The sequence below is a fragment of the Podarcis cretensis genome (genome assembly GCF_951804945.1).
Source record: "Podarcis cretensis genome assembly, chromosome: 14".
Taxonomy (NCBI): domain Eukaryota; kingdom Metazoa; phylum Chordata; class Lepidosauria; order Squamata; family Lacertidae; genus Podarcis; species Podarcis cretensis.
This window is the reverse complement of record NC_137183.1, coordinates 32328535-32338702: the sequence shown is the minus strand read 5'-3', so window position 1 is coordinate 32338702 and position 10168 is coordinate 32328535. Positions and strand designations below refer to the sequence as shown.

Genomic DNA, 10168 nt, shown 5'->3' with positions numbered 1-10168 from the left:
ACTGTGGCAAGCAGCAGCCACAGATGTAGCCTCATCCTCCGTTGATTGGTCTAATCCCCTTTTGAAATGAAGTTTCAGCAGCTGGTATTTGGACGCACGATGTCTCTAGTAGGGGAGGCATGGCGATAGTGGGCAGAGAAGTTTCTCTCCCTCTCTCTTAACACAGGAACTAGTGGACATCAAATGATTCAGGACAGTTAAAAGGAAGAGTTTGTTCACACAGTGTCTAGTTGAGCATTGGAACTCGCTCCTTCAGGAGCAAATGATGGCCAACTACGTGGGTGACTTTAAGAGGGGGTTAGAGAAATTCACAAAGGAGAGGGCTTCAATGGCTAGTAGCCACAAGGGCTATGCTCTGCCTCCATGGTCAGAGGCAGTAATGTTTCTGAATACCAGTTGCTGGAAACCATGGGAGGGGAGAGGGCGATTGTTTTCTAATCCACTGGGGCACTTGGTTGTCCACTGTGGGAACCGGAAGCTGGGCTAGATGGGCCACTGGCCTGATCCAGCAGCTTCCTCTTATGTTCCTGTTTTGGGAAGCTCTTAATGTTTGATGCTTTTCCTGTAATTTTGTTGAAAGCTGCACAGAGTGGCTGGGCCAACCAACGCAGATGGGCAGGGTATAAGAAATAAATTTGGTTGTTGTTGTTGTTACTACATAGCCATGACTAGTAGTCATTTGAAAACCCTGTGTCTCCACACATCTCTTCAAATGTTGCAGATGTGTGCTAGATGAATGCACTTTTAAAAAGACCAACAAAACAAATTAACTTTTGAAAACCAAATTGGTGGAATCCTACTAAATGCATAATGGCTTGGCCTGCAAATCAGGATGATCTGGGTTCAAGTCTTGCCTATTTCAGGCGCCCTCCCTTAAGGCAAGTCTCTCTCAGCTCCGCCCCCAGCATCTATAAATAAAGACCGACTCACCTTACAGGTTTGTCGTAGTCAAAATTACAAAGGAATCACGAAGCACTGCTTATATACTGTACATTTTTAGTTGTTTTTATTCCCTTTTCTGCTGTAAACTGTACTTTTTATAGTATAGTACATTTAAACTGCATTTTATCTTATCTGTGTGTTGCCAGAGAACAATCGCGTTGTGTGGCCTTATTTAAATATAGTAAGCAAGAAAATAAAATGTGAAACCCTTTGAACACTAGACAGATGTTAAGCATTATTATTTTAAAATGCAGTGGCTGTAATAATCTTGGAAACAGGAAGGGGATACCTCCAATTCTGTACACCAGCAGGCGCTGACCTGGCACTCTGAAGCAGTTTTGGACTACAACTCCCATCAGCCCCAGCATCCTGTGCTTCCTTGGGGTTGATGGGAGTTGTAGTTCCAAACAGCTGGAGGGCACCGAAGGTTGGCAAAGGCTGCTGCACGTGCCTAACTCATTCCCATTCCCACTGCATGCCAGTGAATCAAATGCGGAGTAATCGTAGGCTCTCTCCCCTTTCTATCCAGTGTGGACCAAGAATTTTCAACCATAAGTCCCATTATTCCTGGCTGATGGGAATCGCAGTCCAACAACATGAGGAGGGCATCAGCTTGGCAAAAGCTGCACCCCCCTTCTCCCTTTTGCCTCCTTTCTTCCGGGTACACTTTTGAGCCCCAAAACTCTTATTAAAGATCCAGCCCTGTCTGGGAACCCTTCCTGCTCCGAATTTTCTCCGCCTCGCCTCTCAAAAGGGCGGCTGCGGAAAGATGGGGATGGCGCTTTGCACGAGGCCAGAGGCACGCTTTGCTCCCTTTTCTGCTGGGCGGCTGCTTCACCCGGAGTCCCAAGGCTGGCCTTCGATAAACTGTTTGGGGGTCCGGGGAGAAGGGCTGCCTTGCTCCAACGAACTCCGCCGCCCCTTTTAATTCATCCCAGCACCAAAGGGTCTAACCCAGCCGCGTCTCCTGACCCCGCCGGCATCTGGGGGTCTTTTGCCCAGGCTGCCCTCGGGGGGAAGAGAGAGGTTACTGCAGGAGGAAGAAGAAGGGGGGACCCCCTCCCTCCCCATCTCTGGAAGGTTCCGGGTTGCAGCCTGGAGGAGGCGGGAGGGCGCAGCTGCGCCTTCGGCCTGCGAGCGCTCAGGGGGGCGCCGTCCGCTCGCGAGCTGGCCCATCGGTGCGCCGCCGCCGCCGCCGCCGCCGCAGCTTCCAGGGCCGGGCTCCTGGTCGTCGTCGTCGCAGGCGCAGGCGGGAGGGTCGGGATGGTCCCTCGGGGCGGCCCAGCGGCGGCGACGCCCCCCTAAGGGCCGCCCCCTCGCCGCTCTCCGACCGTCGGAAGCGCCTGGGGCGCAGGAGGAGGCGGCTCGGGCGCTGCTGCCGCGGTTGCTGCTGCACAGGCTGAGGGCTGGCCGGCCGGCCATGGCCAAGGAGCAGGACGCCGAGGCGGCCGGCGCGGCGTCGGCGGCCGCAGCCGGGGCGGGAGGCCCCCCCGGGAGCCGCGCTCGCCAGCAGCCGCCGCCGCCGCCGCCACCTCTGCAGCCGCGCCTCTGCCACATGCTGAAGGGCGACAACGGCTACGGCTTCCACCTGCACGGCGAGAAGGGCAAGAGCGGCCAGTTCATCCGCAAAGTGGAGCCCGACTCGCCGGCCGAGGCGGCGGGGCTGCGCGCCGGGGACCGCGTCGTCGAAGTCAACGGGCTCAACGTCGAGAAGGAGACGCACCACCAGGTCCGGGGAGACGGTGGGCTTTCGGGGTGGGGTGGGGGTCGACGGGAAGCCGCCAAGGCTCAGCCGCAGTCTGCCGGTGCTGGTAGGGGTGACGGTGAGCCTCCAGGCTCAGGCGCAGTCTACCGTTGCTGAGCACCTGCGACACCAGAGGGCTCAGGTGGGGCTTCCCCAAGGAGGCTTGGGTGGACCTTCCTTGCCACGACCTGGCAAGGCACGTCTGACTCCTAAACTGGCATCTGTTTTAGTTTAACAACAGCGTTTGGGAGAAAAGGTGTCAATTAGTTAAAAGCAGGGCATTAGTTAATTAAAAGCAGGGCGTCAATCAACGGAATCGATCGACGCTGGCAACCGTGGTGGCCAGATGGAACCTCCTGAGGCCAAGCAGTCTACCTCTAAATGACGACGGCCCCTTAGGGAGCTGGCTGTCACCTTGGTGTTCTGCTCCAGAGACCTTAGAGGTGTCCGAAGCTGTGGGCTAGGGACTCTTAGCCTGATCCAACCTGCTTTGAAGGGCTGACTTCTGGATGCAGCTGGAGTGGACTTGGAGTGCCAGATTGAGGGGAAATGCCCTTTTGGGGAGCAGAGGTGAAGGCAGGCCACCAAGATAGGAGCCAAAAGGACTGTTCCCGTCCTCCTGCTGCTCTGGGACTGCCTGATAAGGGCTTCCAAACCAGCTTGCTTGCTCTTGCTGGTAGATATGTGTGAAGGAGGGACCCACCTTCAGAGCTCCTTTCCTACCCTGGGTCTCAGGGTTTTCAGTTAGGAAGCTGCCGTGTACTGAGTCAGTCCATTGGGTCCGTCTAACTCAGTGTCGTCTGTAATGATTGGCAGCAGCAGCTCTCCAGGCTTTCAAGGAGGGTTCTCTCCCAGCCCTACCTGCAGATGCTGGGGATTGAACCTGGAACCTTATGCATGCAAAGCGGACATGGTTGTGGACCCCCTAAGGCCTTCTTAGTTATGTGTACTTGTGAAGGTGCTGCAGCAGATACAGGTCTCTGGAAGCCTGTAAGGTTCTTGTGGCTGCAAATGTTTCAGGCGTGCAAGCCCAAAGCCTTAGGTGCATGCATCAAAATGTAATGTTGGAACGCAGGAAGCTCATGTCAAGTCAGACTGTTGATCAAGTGGCAGAGCACCTGCTTTGCATGCAGAAGGTCCTGGGGTACAATCATCAACAATAGTATTTCCAGGTTAGGTTGGGCATGTCCCTGTCTGCAACCCTGAAGAGCCTCTGGCAGTCACTGTGGACAGCACTGAGCTGCAGCCCTTCCCCGAAGATCTGAGAATGTAGGAAGCTGCCTTATAATGAGTCACACCTTTAGCTCAGTATTGCCTACACTTACTGGCAGTGGCTCTTCAAGTTTTTTGGCAGGGAGGCTTTCCCAACCCTACGCAGAAGAGGCTTTAAGCGACCCTTCGTATGGGGGGCCTGACACCCTCTCTACCTACTTGGTCCCCACGACTTGCTCGCTGGATGGATGTTTTGGATCTGCCAAGCTGGGTGCCACTGTGGAGTCCCTTTTGACAAATATACCACTCTGTGTCTCTTGAGATTGGTGCTCTAGTGAATACCTGGGGCTTGAGCTCTGGATCCTCGTGGTGATCCAAAAGAATTAAGCTGGGCAGGCAATTTCGTTTGCAATTTCGTTCCAATAACAATTTTTATTGATGCTTGTCCAAAGATATGCAAAAGTTCATATCCAGTACAAAGTATCTTTTTATAATACTCCAGAATAAAAGAAATGCTTTTGAAATCTAATCTAAAAAGGAACGGAAGCAAAAACAAGAAAACAAAGGAAAATAAAATAAAGAGAAAAAGGAAATAAATGAAAATTTCACATGCAGTCATGGTCACTCCTTCTTGGAATGCATATCGTGAAGCTAGGGAGAGTATAGAAAAAGAACAGTGATAGCAACTGAGGTTTTTAGGCTAAGTATTTGCTCTTATAAACAGAGATTTTATCCTGTAGGACTTTTTTTTGGCTTAGACAGAAAGGCAGCTAAGTACTGTGGTGAATTGTGAATGGTGTAGAGAGCAGCCGGCACCAGCTTGGCGGCTTCCAGATGTTGTCTGACTTAATCTGTTGTAGTCCAGCAACATCTGCAAGGCACCAGGTTGGTGACGCTTAGCACAGCGTGAGTGAGTAGAGAGAGAATCTCAAAATGTTAGTTTTGGGGTTGGCAGCCGGCGGTCTCTGGGCAAAATCTGCCCTACTCCCTGTTTGGTGCCATTTTGCCTCTCGGTTACCAAGCCAGGGAGAGCATAAATTGGATGTAGATGAGCAGCGTCTATGGAAATGAGATGTTGCAGCAGGACAGTAGGGTGTTGGCTGTGTCCTCACCTTCCTTCCCAAGCCTGGCTCTCAAGTGAAATTAGTTTCTGACAGAAGAACCTGAGAAGAGCCAGCTATGAATTTATCCAGTCCTTTTTCGAAGGCATCCAAGTTTATAGCAGCCATTGTATCTTCTGGTAGCAAATTCTACAGTTTAACAATGCTAACTGTGCAGAGAAGTACTTTTTTTAATCTGTCCTGAATCTTCCAACAGTTAGCATTGGATTAACATTCAGCTGATTTGGGCACCAACTCTTGGGATTACCTAGATCCACTTGGTTCAGGATTCAAGAAGCTGTAACTTGGCACTTTATGAAATACCTGCATTCAGTCAGTCAGACTTCCTTCTTGGAAAACATAGGTCATCACAAAAATGCAAACAGGATAGATCACTTCAGCACAGGTGGCCCCCAGCAGATGAGCTGCCATGTTGTACAGTAGGGGTTGCCAACCTAGCACCCGCATGCGCCATGGCACCCAGATTCTGAGCTTTCTTTCCTTTCTTATCTATTTAAAAAAGTAAGTCTCCATCCCTCCTAGAAAGAAAGTTATGGAGTAAAATGTGCAGGCATCTTCTAAGTGATTTCTATGAAATTATTGTGGTGTGGCTTACCATGTACATTTCGCTTGGTACCGAGGGATGCTCCCTGTTGCGATTAGACAGCAACAGCATCAGGCAAGGCTATATGGTCAGGCAACCACGTCTGAAGCTGTAGAAGTGAGAAGTCAGTGGACAGGCAGAGATCAGAGGTGACAGTGGCAGTGATGGGGTGAATGGGAATGTTTGTAGGAGAGTCTTTCTGTTTGCGCTGGAGAGAGTAGCTATGCCTTGCTCTGAGTGTGGATGCCAAAATAATTAGAACTTGTATTTATGCCCTTTTAAAATGTGTTGTGGAAGAGGAGGTTATTGGGTTGTCTTTTTTTTTTTTTTTTGCTATTGTTATGTATTTTCTCCTTTCTATATTATGATCTTATGTTGTGAAATGCCCTGAGATCTACGGGTATAGAGTGCTATACAAAGAAACAAAGCAATCAAATCAAGCCCCAAAGAGGATTTGAGAGGTGATCAGCTGCTCTCTTGTGTCACAAAAATGACCAGCTTCCCTTGCCTTGCTGAGGAACTTACTCCTGCCAAAGCCCAGTTGCTTCCAGGAGTGGGGAGGCCTTTGTCTTTAACCCACCTCTGCCACTGCCTTACTCTGTGGTCCTGGCCTCTGTTCACTTCCCTTGGTCTGCTATGTGTATTGCTTGTGTTTTTGCAAAGCTCCTTGAATAGCTCTGCGTTCCTTCTGATCCTTCATTGCAATTGCTGCACAGTTGAAACGTTTACTTGCTCTGCGGTTGAGCTCGGAGGCCGTCTTAATGGGAAGGAATGAGCAGGCTGGAATCTGCGTCGGAAATCAGGTTTTAGGATTTGTTTTGTTTTGTTTTCAAACCACGGGGGTTTCCTTTCGTTTGTGCATGTAGGAGTCGAGCTGGATTGGCAACGTTCTTCTCTAGCTCAGGTGAATTAGTTGCACAAAGCATAAAGCATGAATGCCTCTGTGGAAATTTTCATATTGGTAGACGAATGCAGCCTTGCAAGTAACTGCTCGCCTTGGTCGGCTGCAGTAAGCAAGAGGTGTCCCTAGGCGAAAAAGCAACAGAACTTTTGCAAACTGGAAGAAGAAGCGAATAGGTGATTCCTACCCCCTACTTCTCTGGGGCCATAAATGGTATGTGTCACCAGGTGGCTGATGCAAAGTGGCTCTGAAAGGGAGCCGAAGGCCTGCCTGGCACTCGCATCGTTGCTCTTCCAGCAAGCGTATGATTGGCAGTGCCTGGCTCATTGCCTCTGGAGATTGCAGGCAGGAAGGAGTTTCCAGCTCCCTGGCTCAGTTTAGTTAGTTCATTTTAAGATGGGCTGCACTCTGTAAATTTCACACCGTGGGCATTCTGTCATCCACAGAGACTGGCTGCCTAACCTTGTGTTCAGGGTAGATGAATGAAGAGGCACTTAGGTCCTCAGCATCGTTTGTCATTTGGTACTTTGGTGGCTGGACCGTGTCCTCTCTGAGAAGCTGCATGTGGGCAAATGCAGGAGCAAATGGCTGGCACGGGCTGCCATCGCACCTCTTGACCATGCAGGCAGGGCCCATGGCAGTCGCTGCTGGTCTGCCTGTCATGCTTTTGCACAGCTGGGAAAAGCATTCAATGAGCAGAGCAGCAGAGGGGAAATGGACCCCCTCTCTCTGGTTACTAATTGCCTAAGGGGCCTCCTGGGATGATCTCTTAGCACGTGGGCAGGTACATGCTTGCAAGAGGTAATCCTGTACAGTGTCTGTCTCCGCCTTCCCCAGCCTAGTGCCCCCCAGATGTTTTGGGCTACAGCAACTCACACCACCCCCAGTTTCATGCAGTCATGGAGGGCACCAGTAGGGGAAGGCTGTTCTCTCTAATATTTGCTTAACTTTCATAGATTTTAACTCTGTGCCATCTGCTATGAATTTTGGAAAGCTGTTTGTCCATCTGTTCTTTTATGCATTTGGAAACATTCTTAAGATACAGTGAGCAGATTTTGCATGTTGGCCCCTGAGATCAAGGAGCAGGGTTTTGGCTATTTTGGGGTACCATTGGACGCCATTTTGCATCCAGACGGAGGACTGATCTTTTCAAAACTGTACCGATTTCAATCAATCAATATTTATTATGGCAAACAACCAGAATATTTAAACCATAATTTCTGCACAATTCTCTACATAAACAATAAAAACAATTGATCTGTGGTTTAACAACAATCACTGATTTAACAACTGCACTGTTTGTTTGTTTTTGGTTTCTTCAAATTCCTGAGCCACCTGGCTAACAGGTTCCCCCTGTACCAAAGGTAGCCCAATTTACTGCCTTTAACAGTGTTCAAACATGTTGCTCCATCTTTCCTTAGTATAAGGCCATCTCTGTAAGGTAGCATGAGATCGTGAGCCCTGCTAGGTCAAGCAAGTCCCCACTTAGCCCAGCATCCTGCTTCCTACAGAGGCTGGCAAGGTAGTCTCAGGAAACACATAAGCAGAGAATGCAGGCAGTAGCCTGCTTCTGTGGTCGTTTGCCTCAGCATCTGGCATACTCAGGTAGACGTCCTCTGAACATGGAAGTTCCAGTTAGCTGTAATTAAGAACGCCAGCTGGACCAGACGTTAGGCCTGTCCAGTGTAGCATCATCCCATTGTAGCCAAACAGATGTCTCCAGGAAGGTCAAAAGCAGGTACCTGAAGGCAGGTATCCTCAGATGAAGGTATGCACCTCTCAGATTACAGAATGCTGTTCCAAAATACTACCTGGGACTGCCTGTGGATTTTGCTAAAGTTATTCCCCCCCCCCCCACCTTCGCCAGCCTCAGTTGAATACACTCTGAAGTTTCCTGCCAAATCCTTGCGTAGAGGATCCTGAGAGTTGGTTGGAAAAGTTGCAAAGTAAAATTGAGTCAAGGACAGATATAAAGCGTTACAGCTTGAGTTATGGGACCGTGGCATGTCAGTCTGCACACTGTTTTTGATAGCTTGGGGGGGAGTGAAACTTACATAACTGCACTGGGCAAGCACAGAATTTGGATAAGGTCACATCTGCCGACATCATCCCCAGCCCATGAAAGCTAGAGATGCCACAGCTGGTTGTCTTGTCTTGAAGGTGTTACAGTGACACACCAGAACCAAAGTAACCTCAAAGAACCAGTAGACATACCTTTAACTTGCCTTGTCCACCAGTTTGGTTCTTTCTAGTGGATCAACTAAATATTTAGTGGATTAATCTTAGGTTGGTCTTGCAACCATACTTTTCTGTTAGCTGAAAGTTCTCCAACCCTTGCACCACCCCACCAAATCCTCGAGTTTGCAAGTCTGTCCCATGCCCCTCCACTTTTTTTCCACCCCCGCTCCCCACACTCTGCCCTGAAATCCAGAAAGTGAATGCATCATAGCTCTGCTCCACTATGGTGCCAGTGTGGTGTAGTGGTTAGAGTGTCAGACCAGGACCTGGGAGAGACCAAGGTTCAAATTCCCATTTGGCCATGGGGCTTGCTGGGTGACCTTAGGCTGGTCACAGCCTCCTAGCCTTTTTTCCTTTTCCTTTTAAAATTAATTAATATTATAAAGGTTTTCAGTTGTATAAAATAAAGGGGGGAGAGAAAGAGAAGAAACATAATACAATATATGGTAACAGGTATTTTATTATTTATGCTTAATACATATATGATTAATGTACTATGTTCTGTATAAACGTGTTCTAAATATCAGTACATTTATCATTTTTTTAAAAAAATATACTTTTTAGATATATACATTTCACTGATTTTCCAATCATTTTGACATTTTAAAACTTGACTTCCTTCCCCCTCTTTCTGCGGGACTTTAAATTTATTTTTAATACCTTCTGCATATCCAAATTAACTTAGCTTACTCATTTATTTACTGTATTTTTCCGTCTATAGGACGTCCCCATGTATAAGATGCCCCCTACTTTTGGGTACTCAAAAATACACAGTCCACCCTCGGCACTATCCATGTATTAGATGCCCTCTAATTTTTGACATTATTTTTTTAGGGGGGAAAACCTAGTCTTATACATGGAAAAATATGCTATCTTCTTTAAATATATACTCTTATGTAACTGCAGGTTGTTACAATAATCCTGCCAGTGTTTTTTATCTGCTTACAGTTTATCTGTAAATATTCAATAAACCATTTCCATACTTTTATAAAAAGTTTTATTAAAAGTTTCTTTATCAGCATATTTAGCCAAACAAACCCTGCATCTATGAGTAATCCATTCATATGTTTTGAGTGCTGCCGTGCCTTCGATCCATTGGTTAAAGGAAACCATTGGTAAATAGCAGGCTTCCTCAACCTCGGCCCTCCAGATGTTTTGAGAGTACAATTCCCATTATTCCTGAACACTGGTCTTGCTAGCTAGGGATCACGGGAGTTATAGGCCAAAAACATCTGGAGGGCCGAGGTTGAGGAAGCCTGGTTAATAGGTTATATTAGCCCAACCTACCTCACAGGGTTGTTGAGAGGATTCGGTGATTCGGTGGAGAACAACGAATGCCACCTTGAAAGCTGGGATATAAATGCAGCAAATAAATAAACACAACGCACCAGGCATATGGTCTGCACTCGGCAGAAATTCTGTAGCCG

At 48.4% G+C, this 10168-nt stretch overlaps 1 protein-coding gene across 2 annotated transcripts in view; it reads left to right on the top strand.

The window, feature by feature from the left end:
- The first annotated feature begins 2227 nt into the window (after positions 1–2227).
- NHERF2 (NHERF family PDZ scaffold protein 2) overlaps positions 2228–10168 on the top strand; it is a 58745-nt gene continuing 50804 nt past the window's right edge. The window contains exon 1 of one of the 2 annotated variants that reach the window (XM_079952844.1): positions 2228–2671. In XM_079952844.1, the coding sequence (XP_079808970.1) occupies positions 2363–2671 (309 nt within the window). In that variant the 5' untranslated portion in view covers positions 2228–2362. The remainder of the gene's footprint in view (positions 2672–10168) is intronic. The other variant, XM_079952843.1, reaches the window with a different exon arrangement.